The sequence below is a fragment of the Bos javanicus genome, chromosome 18 (assembly GCF_032452875.1).
Source record: "Bos javanicus breed banteng chromosome 18, ARS-OSU_banteng_1.0, whole genome shotgun sequence".
Classification (NCBI taxonomy): domain Eukaryota; kingdom Metazoa; phylum Chordata; class Mammalia; order Artiodactyla; family Bovidae; genus Bos; species Bos javanicus.
In genome coordinates this window covers 34,847,170-34,872,931 of record NC_083885.1, presented here as the reverse complement: position 1 = coordinate 34,872,931, position 25,762 = coordinate 34,847,170, and the positions used below count along the sequence as shown (strand labels likewise).

The window sequence follows — 25,762 nt, the reverse complement described above, 5'->3', positions numbered from 1 at the left end:
ACAACTATGATAGTAAAAATGCAACTTCCCCTTCCCCCACAGACACCAATGTCTCTGCAGCACACAGCTTACGAGATGATAAATCTCATTTCCTTTAGTAAAGGGACCAAACTACTTCAGTAGCTAAAACATTAGTTACCCTGGGTTTTGAAATGCAAGAGTCTGAGTAAGGATATGAGAGAACTTAAGGTACCTTTCCATTTATCAACCTGTATAAAACTGTTCTATCTGAGAGTCTGGAGTCTCTTTTCTGTGGCTATCTAAACTTGGAATAAGCAGTGGCAACTTCAATTGTCCTTTCTTCTACAATAGCTCCTAGGTAGCCAGAGAGGCAACAGAAACAGAGATTACAAAGCAGAGTGAGTTCCCTCTGTTGAGTATTTCTAAAGAATGTAATTTCAAGAAAATTAAAACAGAATAATTGTAAATTTGCAAAGATTTCCAGGCACACCAGCACTGAGCTGTAACGTAACATCAATATACATGGAAATCAAGTATCAAAGCTATTGCTAAAGCAAGAAGCAGAAAGTTCACCCTCAAAAAATCCATTTCAACTGGAAAGAATATTTCACTTCCTTGTAGTAAACTTTCAGAGCTCAAACACTGGTGACTTTGGTCTATAAAATCAGATGTTAGGGAAAACAGTGGAAGAAATGATCAGCACTCCTTAGGCTCTCAGTAAATAACTGAATGATGATTACCAGAAGAATAGAAAGATAGCTGGAATTAAGAAATGCTTTTCTTATAGCTTCCTTATAATTTCAATTTGAAAAGATTCACCTATTCAACAGATGTTTATTACCTGTCATTTTGTAAAGGGTAGTTATCATAAGGTTAGAGGGAAATACATGATGAATTTTTAAAAATTTATATCCTACCACCTCCCTCAAAAATTCCAACACCAGTTATCTTAAAGTCTGTAATAAGGAAAAGCTGCTGCTACTGCTATGTCACTTCAGTCATGTCCGACTCTGTGCGACCCCATAGACGGCAGCCCACCAGGCTCTGCCATCCCTGGGATTCTCCAGGCAAGAACACTGGAATGGGTTGCCATTTCCTTCTCCAAAGGAAGAGCTGAATATATACAAAAAGAACTGTAAGAATTAAGACTGAATTCAGCTATTACATTTAAGTATGACTTAAATAACTCTTAAGATTAATGGAACGTTCCACTGACAGTGATAAAATTGTCAGGAGGTAGATCCAGGAGCTTTGCAATCTCCTTTTAAAGACCACAGTTCTAACAAAGTGGACTAGAAATACAACCAGGACATAATATCTGAAGATTATCTACCTGAAAAATCTATAATATTTAACAAAAAAACCAAGTGAATTAATGTGCTCAATAAAATGACTAGTTATAAAAAATACACAAAATCCAAAAACTTTCCTATGTTGCAATAGTAACTATTTAGAAAAATTTAAAAGTCTTTATTTTAAAATAGCATTAAAAGTATCCACTAACAATAAATATAATAAGAAACAGGTAGGTTCTGTAAGAAGAAAATACCTAATTTTTAAAAAAATTTTATTATTATTATTTTTTACTTTACAATATTGTATTGGTTTTGCCATACATCAACATGCATCTGCCACGGGTGTACATGTGTTCCCCATCCTGAACCCCCCTCCCACCTCCCTCCCCATACCATCCCTCTGGGTCATCCCAGTGCACCAGCCCCAAGCTTCCTGTATCCTGCATCGAACCTGGACTGGCAATTCGTTCCTTATATGATATTATACATGTTTTAATGCCATTCTCCCAATACCTAATTTTTAAAACACAGAAAAGGACTTGAAAAACAAGATGTCATGTTCTTTAATGTAAGAGTACCAATGCCAATTTACCTCAAAGTAATCCTTATTTTAACCAAATTCCAGGATAATCTCAAAGTAATGTTTTCTGGAATTTGAGGGATAAGTCTATAATGCACACAGAAGACTCAGACTTAGACTATCCAAGAAAATATAAGGAAGTATTTTCTGCCCTTTAGATATTAAGACATGTAACAATGCAATCAATATACATGAAGTAGTGCCGTGACAGCCAGAAACAACTTAATGGAATAAGCAAAACAAAAATTAAAAACAAATCCAAGAATATGAGGATTTAATAAATAAAAAAGGCAACACTGCAAATCAATGGTAAATTGGTATTTTACTTAACTAGTGGAGACAATATAACTATCTTTAAATGAAAGAAAAAAATTTTTTAAATAAAAATTCTAATAATGCGTATGAGGAGAGATACCAGGTTCTAATACATTGGCAGAGGGAGTGAACTGGCTAATAATTGGGGGAAGGCATTTTTTTTAGCAGTAAGTATGAATTTTCCTCTTATAAACAGGTCATGTGTTTGCAGGGACTTTACAGAAGACAACTACCATAAATTAGGAGAATCAACTGTAATTATTTTTTAAAGAAAAGGAATATTATCACTATGCTTAACTCCAAGTCAGCATGGGAAGAGTAAAAATTAAATGTGCTTTAGAATCAGATAAAACCTGGATTTAAATTTTAGTTTTAACAGTATATTTGAGATAAATAATTTAAGATTATGAATAAGTCTACCAATTTCTCACATATAAAATCAATAATCACGCCTCTTTCACAGGTGACAACAAAAATTAAGCCAATGTCCATAAGCTTATGAAACATATAAAGCACCACAGAAACTTAAACAAAATACTTCCACTAAAATTTTACATAGTGTTCTCTTTCCAAGGGAAAGAAACAACTTTTTTTTTTTGAGACAATGAATAGCTGACCACACCAATAGCATCAGCAGATAACCTTTAATACTGGGATGGCCACAGGCACCCAGGAAAACAAGATACTTCACAAAGGAAGTATGTATCCCTTGCTTGTTAGTTGTAATCATTTATGTAGTCTATTTAACAGATTCCTTTAGAAGATACTTGGTTCTGACTCATCCTCCTTCAGTCACATGTTCCTCTCCATTTAGAAATGCACAGTCAGCTGCCTGCCTACTGGATAATCATTACAGACAGTCATTCAATCTCACTTGCCTCTGAATCATACTTGGGTTGCATGCAAGTGTTAAAAAAAACAGATTCTTCTATAGTGATTAATGTAATTTACCAATCTACTTTTTACAGTTCACACAGAAAACAGTACATCTTATTGAAACCATAACACGGATTAATACAGAATGTGCCTGGAACTTAAAAGATTAAGCAAGCAAACATGTGCATGCACACACGCAGGTGCACACTCAATAAATGGATATTTAACCAAACAGAAAATTCCATCCTAAAAGTCATATGGAAAATGGATAAAAATACATAAAAAGAAAGAAAAAAAAAAAGTTACAGGGACCTGAAAAGCCAAACAATCTTGAAAGAAGATAACTTGAGGACTCATACTTTCTGATTTCAAAACTTACAACAAAGCTTCATTAATCAAAATGCTATAGTATTGGCACAAAGACATACAGACTAATGGACTAGAGTAGAATGCCCAGAAATAAACCCTCACATGTGTGGTCAAATGATTTTTGACAAGGGTGCAGAGACCATTCAATGGGGAAAGAAGAGTCCTTTTAATAAATGGTGCTAGGAAAACAGATATCCAGAAGCAAATGAATGAAACTGGACCCTCACCTAATACTACATACAAAAATTACTTCAAAACAGACCAAGCCTAAATATTAAGACCTAAAACTATAAAACTTTTAGAAGCAAGGATAAAAGCTTCATGACACTGGGTCTAACAATGATTTCTTGGGGATGACACCAAGGACACAGATAACAACAATAAAAATAGATAAACTGGACTTCATTAAAATTTTTAAAATTTGTACATCAAAAGATATCAATAGGGTAAAAAGGCAACCCACAGAATGGGAGAAAATATTTACAAATCACATACTTATTAAGGAATTAACATCCAAATCAATACTGAGAACTTCTAAAAGACAAATAATGTTCGTACAAACACTTATAAGAGCTATTTAGTCAAAATCACAGAGAAAGAAGAGTGGCTACCAGGAACAAGGGGAAATAGGAGTCAAGGAATAGAGAATTACTATTTAATAGGTATAGAGTTTGTTTTATAAGATGAAAAGAGTTATATGTGTGCGTTAGTCGCTCAGTCATGTCTCACTCTTTGCGACCCCATGGACTCTAGCCCGCCAAGTTTCTCTGTCCACAGGATTCTCCAGGCAAGAATACTGGAGTGGATTGCCGTTCCCTTGGCTCAGATGGTAAAGCGTCTACCTACAAAGAGGGAGACCAGGGTTCAATCCCTGGGTCGGGAAGATCTCCTGGAGAAGGAAATGGCAACCCACTCCAGTATTCTTGCCCGGAAAATCCCATGGACAGAAGAGCCTGGTAAGCTACAGTCCACGGGGTTGCAAAGTGTTGGACACGACTGAGTGACTTCACTTTCACTTTCTCCAGAGAAGAGTTATGGAAGGATATAAAAAGGAGGCAGGTCATGGCGAGCCTAAAATCAGAGAATATAAAGCAGCCTTAAGTTAGAAAAACAATTCAAGAAAAGTTAAACATTGAAAGGAAAAAGATGGAAGTTAAAGGTTGTTCTGAAGTCATCAAAATGAGGTCAAAAATGACCATGTTAAAATACTGACTCTAATAGGAAGAATAACTTGGTGGGCTAAAGTAACTTTTGAAGGTGATATGTGAAGTTTCTAGCAACTTACCTAATGATTATTAGCAGCAATGTGGTAAACTGCAAACAACACAGACTCTTGGGTAAAAGACCTGGGTCTGGATGCTGGCTCTTCCTAGGAGACAGATTACATGACTACTGAAGATTTAGTTAGCCTCTCTGGGCCCCAGTTTCCTCAGCTGTGAAATCAAGCTATCACCAAATGCATTCCAATATCAAATAAAAGACTTCATTCACTCTGGTGCAGGATTAAGTAAATTACTGAGGATATAAATCATATGGTACTAGTGGTGGTGATCAAGATGAAAACTAGTTTGCAGAAGGTCAAAACATATTTTAAACAGTTCAGAGTTCTGAAAATGTTCTGAATTTGATAGTGGTGATGAAGGTTGTACTCTGTGTATATATTAAAAACCACCTAATTGAACAGATGCGTAAGATGGTGAATTCTATATGAATTTACTACAATTGGAAAAAAAAAAAAAAAGCCCAGCAGCATTGTTCTGGATAGCAAAGGAAAGGCAAGTCAGGACTGAAAAGCTGGAATAAGCAATACCCTCCAAAAATTTAGAAGGGTTCTCCTGAAGTGCCATTATTTAAAACAATATTCTCCAAGAGAGGCAGACATTATTAAAAATTGTCATTTAATATGGGCAGAATATTTTGTTTATTTGAAAACATCTAAATTCTCCTAATGGAAAAGCTGAAGTCACATTCCTAGGCTATACTTCTGTTTTAATCTTAAGATTAATCTGCCTTCATATCTAAAGTTTTAAAACACAAAAGGGCTTATGTTGACTGTATACATGAAAAAAATGTTTTCCCCCATAAAAACAACCTGTCAATCATTCCAGACTTGGCCATTTTCTTCTTAGAACATACAGTATGGCACAGGAAAGTCATATTGAAAGTCTGAAAAGCACAGTTTCACTGCCAAAGGCATATTTTAAGCAGTATTTTAAATTCTTTGTTCCTAAATATACATCAATTTGGGAAAGCCCAGCCTAAACTGGAAAGCTCAGAGTAGATAATAATTTCTAACTACTTACATTGTATACCTTCATAAAAGAAGGTAACAATAATTAAACTCCCCAACAAATCACTGTCTCTAGCATGAGGCAGTTAGCTGGTCTGTGGCTTCTACTCTTCTGTAGAAAACTAAGTATCAAGGAAGTGATGTCAGAGAAATAAAGTCTCAGAGCCTGCTCAAACTAAGTCGCATTAAGACTTACAAATGCTTTCCTACCAGTAAAAAAGGAGATAATAAAAGTATCTGTTTTTGTATCAATGAAAACAGTACCTGGCACAAAGCCAGTGCTACAGAACTGTTTGCTATTTCTGTTCTAATTCTTAAATGAGAAAATCACAGTACACAGTAGCAAAGGGAGTCCCATATACTCAGAGATAATTAATAAACATTTTCTGCCCCCTAAAATGCCTGTACTAGAAAGCTCAAAGTTTTCTGTAGGAGAGATTTTTCATATGACTGCCATGTGTACAGTACTGACTGTCTACTGTTTTCTAGATCTGCAAAGGTTTCCTAGATCTGCAAAGGTTTCCTAGGTGAATGAACACTGCACGTGTGCTCACTAGATACATCCACATCCATATTTCTTACTTTCTTTTTCCAAGAATTAACACTGATAATCATTCTGTTGCTTCTCTCTTATACAAAGGTATCTATTTATTGCTGATTTTTCTATTCCTAAGATCAATTATTAATAAGATATGCAGAAAATCTGAAGATAAAAAGTTAATGCCATATCAAATAGAATAATTTTGCTTTACAATTTAAATATACACAGAAAAAATAAGAATGGCAATATAACAAAACGTTAACAATGGTTCTCTAAGAGGTAGGTTATGGATGATGATTCCACTTACATGAGGTACCTAGAGGAATTAAATTACCAAAGACAGAAAGCAGAAAGGCAATTGTCAGGCACTAGGGACACAGGAGAAAGGAGAGTTAGTGGTTAATGGGTACAGAGTTTTAGTATAAGGAAGATGACAACAGCATCAATTTTAATATACTTAATGATACTGAACTGTATAGTTACAAACAGATAAAATGGTAAATTTTATGTGATGTACATTTTAAACATAATAAACAAAACAGAACAACAAGCTCAAAAAAACAAACACCCAAAAACACATCAAGGGACTTCCCTGGCGGTCCACTGGTTAAGACTCCGGGCTTTCAATGCAGAAGTGTTGGGTTCAATCCCTGGTTGGGGAACTAAGATCCTACATGCCACACAACCCTAGTCAAAAAATTTTTGTGTTTAAAAATTAAGATATTTTTTAAGTTGAGAGGCACAATTGAAGGAGGCCAAAATTACTACATTAGAGGCAGTTTTGACAAAAATTTGTATTTACACTTCCTAATATAATGTTTTATATGCAGTCAAGGCTATCTCTACTTTAAATGTGACTCATAATAAAACTTCAATTGCAAAAATATCTGATAAAGCAAATGTATTTAATACATAAAAAAACTCCTATATCTCAATAATAATTTGATATCAAAAAATAGGCAAAGGATCTGTACAGACACTGCCAAATGGCAAAGATGCACATAAAACATACTGAACATCAAGTCAACAGGGAGATGCAAATTAAAACCAAAATGAGATACCACTACAAACTCACAAAAAGGGCTAAAATAAAAAAAGACAGTACCAAGTATTAGTAAAGATATGAAGTAGCTGAAACTCTCATAGATGGCTAGCTGGAATGCAGAATTGCAAAGCCACTTTGGAGAAGTTTGGTGGCTCAGACAGTAAAGAATCTACCTGCAATACAGGAGACCAGGGTTCAATCCCTGGGTTAGGAAGATCCCCTGGAGAAGGGAATAGCACTCCACTCCAGCATTCTTGCCTGGAGAATTCCAAGGACAGAGAAGCCTGGTGGGCCACAGTCCATCGGGTTGCAAAGAGTCAGACAGGACTGAGCGATTAACAATGGCAGTTTCTTAAAAAGTTCATATTCATGAAACTAACTAGCCAGCAATTTTAGTCCTATGTATCTATCTACCCAAGAGAAATGAGAACTAATGTCCACATAAGAGACTGGGGTATAAACATTCAAAGCAACATAGTAGCCAAACCAGGGCAAAATAACTCAGATGGCCATCAACTGCTAAATGGATAAAGGAAATGCAGCAGATTCACACAATGGAACACTGCTCAGTAACAAGAAAAGATAAGAGACTATGTAACAGAAAGCAGACAATGGGTGCCTGGGCTAGGCGGGAGGACTGGCTGCAAAGCACATGAGGGCACCTTCTGAGGTTACGGCAATAGTCTGTATCTTTATTGTGGTGGTAATCACAAGACTGACTGCACACATTTGTCACTGAATTGTACATCTTAAATAGGTGAATTCTACTGTATATAAATCATATCTCAATAATGACAACTGAAAAAAATCAATTACAATGGGAAGCAGTAAAACTGGGACATAGCAGCCCACTGATTTCTTTAGTTGATAATGTCTTAATCCTTGTAGTGTTTGAATTAATCATTCAAAAATACTGGGGTCGGAAGTAGAAATAAAAAGGGGGAAGATTAAGGATGGTTCTCTCAGACATACTATTCTGACTTTTCTAACTTGGAAAATATAACTGAGATATGGCCAAGACTACACTTCACACTAAAAGGTAAATCCAGGCAAACAATGCAATTCAAGAAAAGGGGAAAAGATGAGGGCTGTATATCAATTCTATCTCAGTAAAACTGGAAGAAAAGAGAGAAGAGGGGAAAAAAAGAGTATATTATCTTCATATACTTCAGAGGGGCATTTATCATATATGTAAATTAATCTAACTGGAAGGTACTATGACATTCTAATTTTTAAATATTATTATTTACTCATGAAGTTAGTCAACTCTTCCTGGATTTAAAATTTGTTGAAATAAAACTTTTTTAAAAAGCCCAGATTACTTATTTCAGCGCACTAAATCTAGCACTAAGTGCTAGAAAATATACTTCATATTGTAGTTGAATTGAAGCACTTAAAAGTCTATATCCGACAAGCTAGTTGTAAAGTTGCCTCAGTTTCTCTTGGGGAAAACCACATTCCAAAGCGTTACCACAGATCTCTCTTATTTGGAGTGACTGCACTGTCTTAAGAGGAAAAGAAACTTGCTTCTGAGCTTGAATAGGAATTTCTCAAAGCTAAAGAGAGTGCTCTAAACTCTGCCAAATTGTGGATGGTATATAAACAGACACAATATTTATTTTGGGACAAAGATTCTGCAAGCAAGTAAGCAAACCGCTCCAGAAGCAGGAGTTACAGAACTCTGAAGACATTTAAAGTTAGAGTTTTTGTTTTCATTCATTAAATCAAAGGGTATTAAACTTTGCTTTGTTATTTTATGCTGATGAAAACGAGTGATAAAAAGATTTTTAAGTATGAATGTTCAGAAAAGAAAAATAAGTAAAACACATAACTTATCAAAAAGTTTAAAAGTTAACTGCTCTACTGCCACTTAATAACTACTCCCAATGTCTGCTATTGTTATCTATCAATTAAAATTGTAAGTAATAAATAGCAATGCAAAAACCATAGAAAGTTTAACCTCTTTTTCTGGGACACATCTAGTATATCTAGATAAAACTAGATAGTATATTCAATTTCCATAGAAAAAAATGGAAAACAAACAATAGCACTATAAAGTTAACTTCTTCAGTTTATAAGATTTTCACACCCTCTAACTTCATGCTCACAAACTAAGATTATGCAGTAAGCATAATCATTAATTTTAAAATCTAAGGAGGCTTTAAAAAAAACACAAAATGCATACAAAAACCATTAATCTGACCACTCAAGACTAATAACTATGGTCAACCATAACCATTTGCATTTGTTTGAAATAAAAATTAATTGGAAATAAGTTCCAAGAGGAAAGATCAAAGGAACAGGGTGTTGCTTGATCCAACAAAAATTTCACACAAGAATGATTTAAATTCTGATCTGTTGCATTCCTTGTCTTCTGACAGCTAAATGAGAGGAAAGCAGTTTAAACTAAGAGAGAATTATGAACATTTTGGCGGTCTAGGTTTATAAAGTACCAGGATGGACCACTGGGGAAAGATGTAGTCTCCTAACACTATACTGCTAAGGCCCCTATAGCACTGAAAATCCTTGATTATCTACGATCTCACTCTACAAACCTATCAAATAGTCTAGCTTTGGATAGGGCTTGACAATTAAGAAGGCATTTTCACATATTCTGGTACTTCATTTAATCCTCACACAAGGTTTATGAACAGGGAAGACATTCTGATTCCCATTTACAGCTAAGGAAAACAATTGTGATTGTCTTCTGACTCATATCTAGAGCTCTCTCCATTATACTGCATTATTTTAAACCTTTTCTAAGAAAGACCCTTAATAAAGAGTCAGCTTTATCTGTCAATAGCTCACTAGGTACCTGGGTGTGAAATTTTTAAATATAATTGAAAGGCAGACTATAAAAGTGTGTGCTCTGACTTGATGGTCAGTTATCCACTAACAGACCTTTCTTACTGAAGACTCTAGGTTTGAAAATATTCAAACAAACACAAAGGCAGAAAGAATGAATAAAAAGACTAATTTTTGTGAAGCCCATTTTCTTAGATTATAAAGCCATATTTCAAATCTAAGAGAATATGGAACTTCTGTTTCCTATTAGCATTCTAATTTTTTTCCTGAATTCATCAGATTTAAGTGAACACTGGGAGCCAGCCTCTAGGATGGCCCCAATGATCCCAGCCTCCTCCCATATATGTGAATAAACCACCCCCTCCCTGCTGAGTGTGGGCTAGACATAGTGACTCGCTTCTAATGAACAAGAAGAAAAAAGTGATCAGAGAATAAGTCATAAAAAGCAGGATGACCTCATTCTTTTTCTCTCTATGGAAAGGAATATATGACTAGGAATTGAAGCCACCAACCAGAAGTCATGTGAGTGAGTTTGCAAGGGGATCCTTTAGCTCCAATTAAGGCTTCAGAGACTGAAGAGCCCCAACAGCTGGACTGCAACCTCATGGGAGACCCTGAGCCAGAACCAATCGGCTAAGCTACTCTCAGATTCCTGTGAAAGGGCACAAAGGGATGAAATATTATCTGGACTGTGGGTGGTGTTTACATGGGTGTGTACATTTGTTAAAACTCAAATTATACACTTAAAATGGGTGCCTTATTTGGTAAGTAAACTATACTTTAATAAAGCTGATTTTTTTAAAAAAGACACTGAAATCTTGAGATAAGCAGACAAAGGGTCACTTAGGAAAAAGCTGTGCCATCATTTAAGAAGTTAAGGGTGAGTGTTGAAAACAGAAGCTGCAACAAGCTACCACCACAAACTCACGTGCCCTTAACTGCTCAAAATTGCTCCACCCACAGCTTTTCTCATCTCAGATGACTGCAATCCCATACTCCCAGTTGCTCTAACCAAAAACAGTTGGCGTCATTGACTCTCACACCTCACTTCCAATCTATAAGCAAATCCTGTTGGCTCTATCTCAAATATTCCTGGACCGACTCCTCACTGTGTCCACTGCTACCACCCTGGTCTCTCACCAAGATTACTGCAACAGCCCAACAGTTCCCCCTGCTTCACTCTTGCTTGCTAAAACTGCTGTTAACCCAGCAGCTAGAGTGATCTTTTCAAAACTAAAGGCAGATCATATAATTCATCTGCTCAAAAAGCAGAAACTACTCTCCATTCCACTCAGAATAAAAGTCCATTGTTGTTCCCATGGCCTCCCACAGTCATATAAACTGGCTTCTTGCTATCTCCTTAATCTCTTCTACTACTCTCCTCTTTGATCAGTGTACTCCAGCCGCACTGGCCTACTTATTGTTTAACAAACACACTGTGCAAGCTCCCACTCCAGGGCCTTTACAAGGCTGTGTCCCCTGTTTGGATCACCTTTCCCTCAAATATCTGCATCGCTCATCATTCCCTATCTTCCTTCAGGTCTCTGTTCAAATATGACCTTCTTTACCCAGTCTATCCTGTTTAAAATTGCAGACATTCCCGTTCATTGATGAACCTTATTTTATTCTAATTTTCCTTTTATCTCCCCAGAGCATTTATCACTTTGTAACACACTATATAACTTATATACTATGCATACTGCCTGTTCTTCCATTCCTTCCATACAACAACCAGTAGGGCAGGATCTTTGTTTTGTTTATTCATATATCAAGCTCCTAGAACAGTGCTCACTAAATTACATAACAGGTGTTAAACAAAGACCTTCTGAATGAATGAATTTTTGAATAACTCTGCCAGTTACTGAGCTAAGCACTTTATATACACTATTTTATTTAATCACTAGGGCCACCCTGGGACACATGCATTAACCTCCTTTTATTGAGGACCATAAAGATTAAATAACTTGTCCAAAGTTACAGAATAAATGAAGTAGTATATGAAGCCAGGACTTAACCTCAATTTGTATGTAACTCTAAAGGCTCAATTTCTCAAAGTTGGGTTTGAATGGGAAGAGAACTAAGCTGCTTTAGGACCTAACTAGGTTGAAAGTATGTGGAAGAAGAAACACTGATTTTGGATTTAGTATAAGGAGCAGAGGCAAATAATTAACATTTAGGGAACTGCTTCAATTAGTTTTGCCTCTAGTCCTATGGGGACAGAAACAAACGTTAATGGTTATCAGAAGAGAAATAAGAGACCCCACAGCCTGAGCTCTATGGATGAGAAAACATGGGTTAGTATCTTTCCTCTAAATTCATTGCTATACTTATCCCAGTGGTAAACAGCGAAATACTAGCAGGGTTTTGTTTTTTCCCCCTTAATGTTGTTGGTTTTTTTTCCATTAAAATGCTTTCTTTTTCCTAGATTCTACTGGTGTAGAAAGTATTGGTAAAATCATATTTGAGAAATATATCATCTATACACAAACATTTACCAATTTAAATCTGAGGGAAAGACACAGATTTCTGCCAGTATTACCATCCTTGGAACACAGCCACGTTCATTTGTTTACACATTGTCTATGGCTCCTTTCACACCGAAACAGCGAACCTGAGAAGCTGCAACAGAGATCGTATGCCTGCAAAACTGAAAATATTTACTCTGGCACTTTACAGAAGAAAATCATAAAACAAATATTAATAAAATATAAGTTTCCGTATTTCTTGCATCAGTTCTATCATTTTTCTTGATATATGTGAAAACACATTCTCTAAATTCTAGAACAAGCTATATAATGTTTTTGTTCTTGTTGATCATATAACTAAAAACATCTCAACGGCTTAAGTCCAAGGAAAACATGGTCTTCAATCTACTAAACAGATATCATTAATTCAAGCAAACATATTCTAGTAGAATTAACACCCATTCACTAGTTATTAAATACTAGAAGATTTTAGTAACATTGAGATGTCAGTCATGAAATCCCAAAAGAGTATAGCATAAAAGTTGAGAGGAAAGCAATTTTTTGATTTATGTTTTTAGTATCTGAGCTAACAAGTTAAACTTTAAGGAAGTGTTTGGAACAAGGAAAACAACAGTCACACATTCACACACCAAACAGACAAAAAAGCAATAATCGTACACTGTCATTACCTTCCAACTTCTCCTTTATATATTAATTACCAAGTAGTAAAACCTGGAACATGTGCTTTTAATCTTCCAAGCAAACAAGTCTAATACATAAAAAAGCAAACTTCTAACTTATTACTCATTTTAAAATTCTGTAAGCTATTTTCCCTCTCCCTGTCAAAAGATTAGTTGGTTTGTAACTCACAAAAGATCAAACTTTGTTTCACAAAATTAAAGGAAAAAAACCCACAACTCTTCATTGTATATATACAAGATATGAAAATCCTTTTCATAATACAGCCCAATACAAAAATCTTTTAAGTTCCTCAAAGGAATATTTAGATGTTCCTCATGTTTCGCAAATACAGTGATAGGTTATACTATTCAGAATGACACTTAGAAAAGAATTTTAGCAAGTGAATAAAAACAAGTATAGAAACATGCTGCAAAGGAAACAGGAGAAAGACTGAGTACAAAATGAGGTAAAAAAACTTTTTTTCTTTAAATATTTTATTTCAAGAAGTCAATTTCTACATTAAAAGATGAACCAATCCAAGACACTATTCATTAACATTTCATCAAAAGCACATAATTCATTTAACTTAGATTTTAATAGGGCTCTCAACTTAAACATCTCTACCTACATTTTTCACATCTTTGATCTAAAACTTCCTACATAAAAATTTTAAGATATTTGTTTCCCAGAAGCTTTTCCTCAAAACAAAAAAATATTTCCGGGTTAACGTTTTCATATTTTCTCAAAATTAAATTCGCTACATTAAGAAGTGGAAACCTATCCATGAATCATTTCTAAATACTATTAAATTTTAAGCCTAAGTCTTTTCCCATTTTTCTCTAAATTTCATTAAAAAAAAAAAAACACTATAGTCACACACATTTTAGTAAAACAAAAAATTTCTTGTCCACACTTTTGAAGGAATTAGGTTTCAAATGTTACATATAAGAAAGCACACTACTCTTTTTAAGGGTGAGAACTTTCTGTGGCAAACGACATAAGCACGATATTAGCAATGAAATTATATAAAACACTTGATTTTTAAAAATTGTATTATATCTTTTTAATATGGAATGAAAGCAGATCTGATCACACGTCTATAATCAGACCTGTGATCTCTTTCTTAAAATATCAATCATCAGGTAATCTCTAATAGTAAAACAATCCACAGTATTTCAACTTGCAAAGAAATGTTTCCTACCTTGCCTGCTTCTCTTTCGAAGTCGACATACTCTCGGCTAGGTGTTTGTCGCTGTTCTCCCTGCCAGCTGGCCGGAAAAAACTGGAGAGACAGATTGGTTCCTGTGGCCACAAAAGCCTTTTAGAAAAATCAATACAAACAGGATCAGGAGCAGGACATTACATAAATTATGCAGGCAGTCATTTATTTTTACATCAGTTTCTGTCTTAAGCCAGGCAGCACCAAGATTACTTAAAAGTAAAAAAACATGCACTCATCATTTTTCTTAAGTATTAAGTTACAAACATCTGATTCCATTTTGAGGACATTTGCCATTGGCTGCTTAAATATAAAATCAGACATGGAATCAATACTTTCTTTCAGGTCGTTTTTTGCTGACGTTAGTACAACGCACTGCTAATGTCTAACCAGAAGTCCCCATCACTACATTTAAGAACTTGTATTTTTAAACGTAAAAATCACTGAAGAGCTGAATATTTTGAATTTTAAAGCATACCACAATTTAAAGTTGTATAAATGAGACACTTGAATTTTTCTTGATTTTCCGTGCTCAAAGAAACACTATGCTTCAAAAACCATGCTAAAAATGCACTCGGAGATGACTGGAAGTGAAAATATCTCCACGATATATCACATTGGGAGGATCTCATTATCATGAATAAACTAACCAAATATCATTTCCAGTAATTTTTAATAACCAAAATTTATAAGATGAAGACAATATCCTCCATTATGGTTTTCAGTAGAACTCACTCTCAGAGACAAAAATTTCAGTTTCAGCAAAGGCTCAGCTTAAAAAACACACACTTTTTCACCCCATAGGTGTCTATTTTATCCAGAGTTTCCCAAATTCCAATCACTTGCACACTGACTATAAATAAATGTTAATTAATTAATAGCTCACTATTGAAAAAAAATGCACTTGGGACTATCTCTCCTCTGATAAACCATACATTAGCATGTGATATGACAGTACTCATCTCTCTAAAACCTTGGATGAATTTTTAAAAATGTGTTTTCGAAAATCTGACTTTAGGAAAACTGGATCTGACAATAACAAAAGCGTATTCATCTAATATTTATAAAAGATTTGGATGGCACAGCTCAACAGACAGAACAATCTAAAACCATTTCAATCAAGTGTCATTCTGTGTAGCCCCAGAGCAATTTAACTCTATACTTTCCCTGAGTTAAAAATGGAAGTAGCACTGTCCCTCTTTCCCAGGGAAATTCTAAAAGAAATACATAAAAAGCACTAAAAAAATTCTGCTTTTCATCATCTAAATGTAAACTCTTTGTTGAAATCAGAAAACTTTTTGTTTTAGGTTACTAATTAAAATTCTAAAGCATGATTTGTTTCCAAGTATAGAGTCTTCATCTGAAAGCTGGGGTTCACATTCTTGGGCAATTTGTTGAAAGCATTAGCTGATTCAGCTATCCACTAGTTCCCCCAAAGATAGGGACTTAGATTCTTTACAGATAAAAATTACAGCACTTCCTATTTCTATAATTGATACTAGAAGGTGCAGTGGTCAATCTAACTGCTAAATCTCTCTAGATACCTTTAATGGCATTTCCCTAATCACTGGGATATCTTTTCTTGTGGTAAATACTTATACGAATAGAGACTGAACATTGATATTACGATATTAACCTTAAGAACTTTGCCAACTATTAGCGTAAGTTTAAAAAAACCAACCACTGAAATGAAAAGCAGACTCTAGGAGGCAAACTGCCTAGGATGACCTGAGGCAAATTACTTCACTCTGAACCTCAGTTTCCAGAACTTGTAAAGTGTTTAGAACACCACCCAGTAAATGCTACATGTATTTGTTAAATACAATGAGAAGTAATTCTTAGCTGAAGAAGACAGCCAACTCTTTCGGTCTCAGACAATGAAATTCTCAGAGCAGAGTGGTAACAGATAAGAGATCCTGTCCATAAATGAATACCCTGCCCAAATCGGGCAGCCATGTTTCTTCAGCAGTCACCTAGTAACAAACCCTTCTGTCACAGTGTATCCCAAATCAGCTCTGGGCTAAGTAAAGACATTCTGCAACTCTTATTACCTCACCACACCTCCCGCCTGAAGGCCAACCTCAGAAGAGATTTCCTGCTTCATCACTTCATGTCCATTATCTCATCAACATACCTCTCTGAGACCAGAGAAGTGGTAAAAACAGATCACACTCTAGAATACCATTTCTCAAATTTGACCACAGAACTCTTTTTTTTTAATGGAACATCTACAATACATAGGAGTTGGGAAAATTTTATTTGAAAACATAAAAATCCACAATGGTAAAAGTGGTTGTATGGAGAATTCTCAGAATGTCCTGACTATATTTTATGAGGTTTCATTAAATTGTAAAATAGCCAATCCAACATACATGTTATTCTTCCATCTTCAAGATTAAAAAGATTTTACCACTTTCACAGTAGTCACCATACCTCTCATAAGTATTTTTTATTAATCATTAGTGTTGAAGATATCTCTTAATGCTCTTACTATAATACAAGAGCTTATATAAGGAATAAATCTGATTTTACCAAATAGATTCTACCCCTCACCTATAATCACGCTTATCTCATGCTATGATATAGAGTCTTGTTAAGTTTTATAGCTAAGAAGAGATGAGCATCACAGCCTTATGTTATTTTTTTTACATCTAAATACAAAATAAATTCTTCATTAACCTCACTGATAAGGAGGTGTTCATAATAAAAAATAAATAAAAGGGGAGCAGGGTTGGACATAGTTTAGAGAACTATATACTTTTATCATACATGGCTGCTATTAAAATAAAAGCAAAAAAAATGCCTTTCCCCACCTATTTTCCACCACCAAATAAGTAACAGCCACAGCCTGTTTACGAGTTGTAAGATAAATTTGGGGCATTAAATGAAGTAACCTTTAAATTCAAATAATCAAGCGCTTATGATACAAAAGATACTGTGCAAAACCCATACAAAGGGGGCATATATGAAATTAATGTGGTCTCTATCCCCTAGAAGCTAAAACTCTGTTAATTTAAGTATGGCTAACATTGAATTAAAGGGAGAAAACTGGAGAGGAAAAAGTGAAATTCCTTCCAAATACAAAGTTATATTATTCAACACATTAAACTGTGCTGTCTTAATTACAATTCTTAGATGAAATTCAAACTACCTACCTTCTTTAACTTAAATACTTGTCAGAAATTAAGAATTTATTAAAATTTGTAGGATCAGATTTTTGGAAGAAGAGAAGGCCTAGAATTAGAATGTCTGATTTATCCCTGAAGAGGAATTTATAACAAATACAAGCAACCTATAATACTGCTGTAACAGTAAATTCATGTTATATATGATACAGTAATTCAAATATACTATGAATTCATATATATTCAAATACACTTTATACTTCCAATTCATAATCACATGCAGTAAAATTTGATATGACAGAAAATACACTATTAACTATATTTCCCTAGGTTTCCCCAAAAACCTCAGCTCTAAAAAATTACAATAGCATTTTATAGCTCATCTTTTATACTTACATCAATTACTTCCAAGAAATCCATTGGTTGGGTATACCATCCACCTTTTCCAAAAGGAAATCCAGACAAAGGATGATATAATCACTGAACCAACTAAGTAAGGAAAGATTCTTCTACCACTTAGTGCCAAAACTAAAAACTATTTGTCCTATATATCTGAATCATATTAACAATTACAACTACTCAAGGAAGTGGGCTAAAAGCTAGACATTTTCTTTTATAATGTGCAATAACGACCAAATATTCTAGAGTTCCTAGTTAAGTTGGCCCTATCTTCTCATTATCTGTAATACAATTTAAAAAGCCTTTGTCTTAAACATCAAAATATTTTTAAAAAATAAACTTTATTTCAGTGATGACAAGGGAGAATTTTATGATATGTGAATTATGTCTCAATAAAAATATTCTCTCCTGTACCGGGAATGGGAGAAGCAAATGGTCCAACAAGTCTTGCTATTGTTAGCCTAAATTCAAACTGCGCCTGTAGCTTCAAGTGTGTGAAGATGCACTGGCCCAAGTCATGGAGCAGATAATCAGATTCCATTATACAGTGCCTCAACTTCTTAAAAAATTAACAATCAGCCTCTACTCTTTAGTTTTTTCCGATGCACTTTTTGGCTCCATCATTCTGTCCTCATTAGCACCTCCAATAGGACAAACAAACCAAAAGGAGATGAGGGGAACTAGGATACTTGAATTTTTTTTCAACATAACGTTTGGTGGAGGTAAAGCACCAAATCTAGCATCTAAAACAGGGCCTCAGATCGACTATGGGTTTTGCAAATCCATGCGATTCTTTAAAAACTGCAGGCCTAAGCGGGATATGTTTTTTTAGGTTTGGAGGGAAAAAAAGGTTTCCTTCCGATTCTCCTGAAGCTTAACATGCGAAGAAAAGATGGCACGTTTTAGGGGGCTTCTTTTTTTCTCTCTTAGGACAACAGATAACTGGATTTACCCTCTGATTTATTCTCAGCTCTACTGAAAAAGAGATAGCTTCACACATAGATTTACGCAAAATCTAGCGTTAAGAACCAAACTATCGCCCAAGAAACGATTTTGAACGAAACCCACTTCTTTTTCCCTACGGGTGTTTTCTTCCTACTAATATCCCCTATTAATATTCCGACTCTTTCTGTAATCAGGGTCACAGCCTATACAGTGACCTTTCCTGGTTTAGTTGGGCTCGGGTTTGAGATCCACTCGCGGCAAAGTGTCCGCCGAGTCGTGTGTGGGAAACATAATCCACCCGCCGACGGCCACCGGGAAGCGTCTCCCCGCGAGGACGCGGCCCGCCAGTGTCTGGTTTCGCATTTTGAATCCCGAGTAGGAAGTGAGACGGCGCCCGCTCAGTTCCGGGAGCCGTGGCGTTCGCGGCGCCGTCCGGAACCGGCCTGGGCCGCGGCGGCCCCCGTGCAACAAGTGACCCGCGCGCGCCCCGGTCCCGCCGACTTACGATTTCCGAGCGGCCGTCGCGGCAGGCGTTCTGGAAGCGCGCCTGGCGCTCCTCGTGGGGCCGGTCCCTGAAGCCCGTGTACTTAATCTGCAAGGGAGAGACGGCCCGAAATCAGGAGCCAAATCCGCGACGCCGTCCGCCCCGCGCCGCCCCGATAAGGGCAAGCAGAGTCAGCGGGCAGACGGCTGCCCGGGCGAGATTGCCCCTCAGCGGGCGCGCCGGCGCGGGGATCCCCGGGGCCGCACCGCCCAAACTTTTCTCCTCCCGGGCCCGCTCCGGGCGCGCCGCGGCCTCCCCGCCGCCCGCCTGCCTCACCTCACATTCGCGGCTCAGCTTCCTGAAGAACTCCTCGTTCTCGAACTTGCTTCTCTGGTCGGGCACGACGCGCGGCATCTTCCCGCCCTGAGGCCGCGCCGGCCGCCGGGCTCCAGGCTTCCGCGGGCACCCGCTGGCCGGCTCCGCGCTGACCGACTGACCGCCCACCCGCGGCGCCCTGACTCTCGCTTCCCTTTGTTTCAGGCGCCCGCCCGCGTGGGCTCCCGCGCCCGGGAGTCTAAGGTGCCGCCGCCCGCTCGAGCCCAGCCCACGCCGCCGCCGCCTAAGCCGTTGCCTACCGCCCGCGCTGATCCAACATTCGCCGCCCCCGGCCGCCGCCGCCGCCACTTCCTCTCGCCGCCCACCTCGCTAGCCCGCCCGCCCGGCCCCGCCCCCGTCGGCCCCACCCCTCCTCCTCGCGCGCCCGCCCGCCCCAAACTCCGGCAAACAAAACGCACCATTCACAACTCTGCGACCCGCGCCGCGCATGCGCCGCAGGTCCGCTTGCGGTGCCGCTGGACTGCAGCGAAACCCGGCTCCTCCCGCGGCGCCGCGCGGCCCCTTTTCTCCTGGCCGGCCCCTTCGTTCAGTGGGGGATCTGCCCGGTTCTTGGAGATAGGGAGCGGCCCGCGCGAGTCCTTCCTCTACACTACCTGGAACTTTTGGGCTCCCCAGAAGCGCGGAGTAACCCCAAATTGTCACCTGAACGCCAGGAAACTTAAGTCCTTGGAGACTTTGAAGGAGACTCCAAAGTCTCCTTTGGAAACTTAAGTTCTTGGAGATTCCGAAAACCGACCAGGAGGGGTGCAGGCTGTGCACATCAAAGACTAACGGTGGAAAGAGACTAAAAAGATCCAACTGAACCCGCATCATGGTGGAAAGGTCTGAGTTGTTGGAATCAGAAGGGCCTCAAATGGGACCTCACTCACTCCCCTGCCTGCTGGCTGGGGCCCTTAGATAGGCACTGGACCACAAAGCCTCAGTTTGCTTTTTTCCAAAAATGCAGGCACTCACAAGCTCGCAGTATTAGCTGGCATGAGAGCTTTTATGTAGTTTTAGCACATGATGAACACTCAATAAATTTAGGTTTACAAAGAACAAGCTGAATTAATAACCCAATACCGGTTCATATATTTACACAAATGTACAATCAAATCCTAAAAAACAAGATCCACAAGTTCTAGGGAAGTCATTTAGCTCAGGCTGGAGACAGCCTGACATGGGATTTACAGCAGAGCTTTACTTAAAGTTGGTCCTCAATAAATTCTGACCGTTAAAATCTCAGCTTGTCAGAAACTCAGTCCGAGTATGGCAAATAGGTGCCAGTTTTGACAGTAGCTGGTCTTACAGCAAAGGATTGTAAGAATGCACTTAAACTTACAGGAGTTAGTGCCAAGGGCAATTGGCAATGTCTGCCTGAATGCAGGATTTGGCAGACTTTCCCAGCCCTTTCTAGTCTAATCCAATCTCATTTTTACAGATACAGAACTGAGCTAGGATGATGAACTATCCTGGTTTTAGCAATGGAAGTCCCATGTCCCAGGAAACCACTCAGTTCCTGGCAAACTGGATTGGTTTTTCACTCTAAGGTCCAGTAGTGATGGATTGCCCAAGGTCAGGGGGAGAGTTTTCAGCAAAATCAAACCTGCAGGCCAGTGGTTTTAACAAACACACACTTTCTGAGTAGCAAACATAGAATCAACTTCTTCCAAGGGCATGCTCCCTGGCCTACACCAAGCCTGTGTGAATGTAAGTATGTACACAAACAGAAAGGGTATACACAGATATGGATGTCACCAACCACTTTTGTTGGGTCTCCAGGTATCTCAGAATCTTTCCCTTGGGTGCTTTTCAGTTGCAAATGACAGAAAACCAATTAAAAAAAAAAAAAACCTTAAAGCTAAAAAGGTGTCAGTTTTAAGTAAACGAATCACAGAGAGGGACTTTTTCCTTTCTCTGTTTCTTCTCACTGCTAATTCTCTCAGCCTCTCATCAATGGCATTCATTTCCTGACAAAGGATGGAAACATCCACTTCTCTGTCTCCAAAATTTCCATCTCCCGGATTGGCCTAATCTGGGTCCCACACTCTCCCCTCTGCCAAATCACCATATCCAAGCAAGTGTGATGACATCGGCCAGCTTATGTCACATGCTGTCCCATTGCAGACTGGGGGCCTGCGATTGGCAACCTCAGAGAAAAGCCAATGGTTGAAAGAAGGGAAGAACAGTTTTCCCCGAAAGGAGGGAGTAAGAGTACATGGTGGGCCCACTGAGCAGTTTGTATCAGCTACATCTGGCAAAAGGTGCCATTTATTTCACTGTTTAAATGTTCCAGTGAAACTGAAGGGGGAAACTTCACATCAGCACAAAGTGCAGACAAAACCAGCCTTAAAGTATCTGCACTTTATGTTAAGAGGTAAGTGAGGCAGCCTCTACCCCAGTTACCAAGGCAGAACCAAGCCACTCACAAGGAACAGAAGTTTTCATCCATTTGCTGCTTCTCCCTTACATCTTCCCAGTTCAGCTAAGAAGATCTTTGGGCACCAAGACAATACAATCATTGTTTGAACAAGAGGAAGATGATGAGTTTGCTGTCAGTCAACAAGGACTGTGGTCAAGGAAGCAGAATTTCTGCTGTTGGCTTCCATAGTAGGAAAAAAGGATATCCCATGTGATACCATGCAATGTCGCCATATTCTGTTTAGGTAGATACTTGTGTAAAACCCTTCATTTCTGTCTCTGATAGATGCTTCACAAGGAAGCACTCTTACTCCACAGTGGGTCCAGGTAGGGCTCACAGAGCTGCAGCTGACCTTGGTGTCTGGACTCCAGCAATAAATTGTTTTTTCCCTGGGAGATGTGGAATAAATAAAAGTTGAAATCTCACTAGAGTGGCCTAGATGCTCAGACCAGACATGAACTGTTTGTTGATTCTGTTCCCAAGTTTTATTCGAGGACTCATACAAAGGGGCTTTCCTGATGGTCCAATCGCTAGGACTCGTGCTCCCAGTGCAGGGGGGCAGTTTGATCCCTGGTCTGGGAAGTAGATCCCACATGCCGCAACTGAGATGCGGTGAAGAAAAGTAAACAAAAAAAGGTTTTTTTAAAAAATTATATAATATTATATATATATATTACATATATATATATATAAGAACTCATACAAAATATTCCAGATAATTGAGTTTAACCTTCAAGTTCCTCCTCTTCTTGAACTTGACTAATCTGGAAGTAACGCAATTTCTAACTTTCTTTGCTGTTAACAACTACAGATAACCAATCATGTAGTTGCTGTTGTTTAGTCACAAAGTCATGTTACTTGGACTGTAGTCCGCCAGGCTCCTCTGTCCATGGAATTTCCCAGGCAAGAAAACTGGAGTCGGTTGCCATGCCCTCCTCCAGGGGATCTTCCTGACCCAGGGATCAAACCCAAGTCTTGTATGTATGTCTCCTGCATTGGCAGGTAGGTTCTTTACCACTAGCGCCACCTGGGAAACCTATCATGTAGATTATTCTTCTGCAAATATTTTTGGTGAGATATTTCAAATACCTTTTGGAGAAAGGCACCTCAGACATTACAGTAGTCCTGCTCTTGCTTCTTTTGACTGTAACAACCCCTCCACCAAGATTCTCAGCTTTTCCATTCACTTTGATTCTCTCCTAAAGAAACTGCTCAAAATTGGCAGCATCTGTGATGCTACCTTTTACAGGGTAGGTATAGTCAAAGGTAAAACTTCAGAACCAGCTTCTTTTTTTTGCCCTTTGCCACAAGCTTTTTCACAGGAGCCATGGCAGCAGCTGAGGCAGAAAGCCACCATGAATTTTTTGACAAAGGTGATGGTCAAGACATATCCCTTCTAAGCTCGAGGGAGCTGGACTGGAAGCAGTGGGAGTACAGAGCAGGACAGAGTACTCTAAGTGTCAGCCTCACAGAGGTGGGGAATGCCGTCTGGAGGGAAAGGGATGGGAGAGTCTGCCAGGCGGACCCAGAACAGCAGCACCACAGACAGCCTTTGGCAACTCCAGGCCACAGGGTAACCCACACTCGGCATTGTCTGGCATCCAAACAGCCAGGACAACCGGGAAATGAGCCGCAGGCCAAAGGAGGCCATCTCCTCGGCTGAACTCTGTATGCCTTTTTTTTTTTAATGGTTAATTTTTTTCAATTATTTTACAAACTGGATTAAAGGAAATTAATAAAAGAAAATTTCACACACATCACATATATTTAGCTCTGTGCTTCTGTCTGATGGGTATGGATTGGTTCAGGCACCACCTCATGAAGGAGTTTGCTACCAGCCAGCTCTAGTAGGGCCCACAGATTGAAGCCTGAGGGTGACTGTTCATTGCCGAGAAACACCCTCCCAACCCCATAAACCTGGTTGAATCCTCTGAAGTCCTACTGCTTGGAGCTTTCCGTTCTTAAGGATTCAATCAGTCCAGGGCCTTCTCTCTCCTACTTTCCCGAGTGGGCAGCTGCTTCCACTGATCTTGAAAGGGTGGGCAGTAAATGGACGATACTGCTGAGCAGGGTGTGGAGGGAACCGTTAATTGTCTGGTTCAACTGTGAACCTCTGAGCGGGGTGCTTTTTATACCCCTTATCTCAGTTAATTCACACAACCACCTTCTAAGACAGGCCTCCTTGTCCCTATCTGAGATGAGGAAAAGGAGACCCTGAAAAGGTAAATAGGTGGCCATAGGACCCAGACAAGACCCTGACCCATTAGAGTTAATGAAATGGCTAAGCACTGGGGGTATATCCTTTGTTCACTCCTCATCATAACCCTGCAAGTTTGTTGTTATTGACCCTATTCTACAGATGAGGAAACCGAGGTTCAGAGGGGCTGGGGCTCTTAACCATTCCATTCCAAGGCTTCTACTGGTAAGGATGCCCAGCTTGTCTCCTTCACCAAACTGCGTGCAAGCTTGTAGAGAGCTGGAGTCACTCCCCTGAAGCACCCTACCATGCTCCCAAAGGGGCCCCAACAGGTTGGGTGGAGGGGTCTTACTATGGGCCTTGTGGCAGGATGTGGCTTTTGCCCTTGATGGTTGAACATTCCTGTCCCCTGAGCCCAGCTGTTTGTCCCTCCTTGGCTTGGTTGGTCAGGGCCTAGACATCCTGCCTCCCAGGTCCAGCAGAAAGGATGGCTTTATCCAGATCCAGTGTCAGCAGCCACCCACATCTGTCTCTCCTCAAAGTGGGGGTGAGGTCCTCCCAGGTCCCTGAAACTCTGTGCACTTTTTTCTAAAGAAACAGCATCCATTCAATTACTGAGGAAATAGTGTACCATCTTAAAGCTGAAACAGGATCTGGGAGCCACAAATGAACGTCGAGGGGGGTGGGAGAGAAGGGGAATTAGTGGTTGGCACAGAGCCATCAAAGCCTAGCTCTACTCAGCTTCTAGTCTTTGGATGGAGATGGGCTGAAGTCCAGGATGGGGTATCATCCACCTAAATGAGGCAGTTTCCTGAGCCTTAAATAATTTTTTTGAGATATAATTTACATACCATACAATTCACCCTTGGGCCCATAAGAATTATCCCTCTGGGAAGTTCTCCCCCTTCTTAACTGCCCTGCCACCACCGCCTGCCCCCCCACCCCCAACACTCCCATCAGTTCATCCATCCCAGAAGGAGAAGAAAGCAGAGAGGAGCAAATTTCCCCAGAATAGCATTTCTTCAGTGTTGGGATCAATAAACCCGTTTGCTTAAAAGGAACCAGATGATTTCATCCTTGTAATTACAAGGTTGACGTTTGCAAAATCTTGCCCAGGCACCAAATGAGCCTCTTTGTCATGGGAGGTGAAGGGGTTTGTCTGAGTGGCCGGAGGTGGGGCCTGAACCTGGTGTGGTGGGCAGAGGGCCAGGCTGGGGTCAGGAGGCCTGGCTGACCATGTGTGAGGGCTGCTGGATGACTCCCCTTCCCCTGCCCTCCTCTCTGAGTTTCTGGAGGGTGATGGCAAACAGACTAGACTAGGGAACTGGAGAATGTAGAGCTCTAACCACACTGCCCTGCTGCTTGAAACCCTC

General features: G+C 39.1%; 1 protein-coding gene and 1 pseudogene across 5 annotated transcripts in view; both read right to left on the bottom strand.

Annotated features, from left to right (window-relative positions):
- CBFB (core-binding factor subunit beta) overlaps positions 1-20,106 on the bottom strand; it is a 48,509-nt gene extending 28,403 nt beyond the window's left edge. The window contains exons 1-3 of one of the 5 annotated variants that reach the window (XR_009730812.1): positions 19,732-20,064; positions 19,417-19,503; positions 14,425-14,541 (exon numbers count right to left, since the gene is read on the bottom strand). Coding sequence is in view for 3 of the 5 variants with exons in the window: in XM_061387566.1 (XP_061243550.1) it covers positions 14,425-14,541; positions 19,417-19,503; positions 19,732-19,809 (282 nt within the window). In the remaining 2 variants the exon portion in view is untranslated. Of the gene's footprint in view, positions 1-14,424; positions 14,542-19,416; positions 19,504-19,731 lie in introns of all 5 variants that reach the window. The other 4 variants (XR_009730813.1, XM_061387566.1, XM_061387565.1 and 1 more) reach the window with 4 other exon arrangements.
- An 86-nt stretch (positions 20,107-20,192) lies between these two features.
- Positions 20,193-23,641, bottom strand: LOC133229415 (large ribosomal subunit protein eL22-like; annotated as a pseudogene).
- Positions 23,642-25,762: the final 2,121 nt, after the last annotated feature.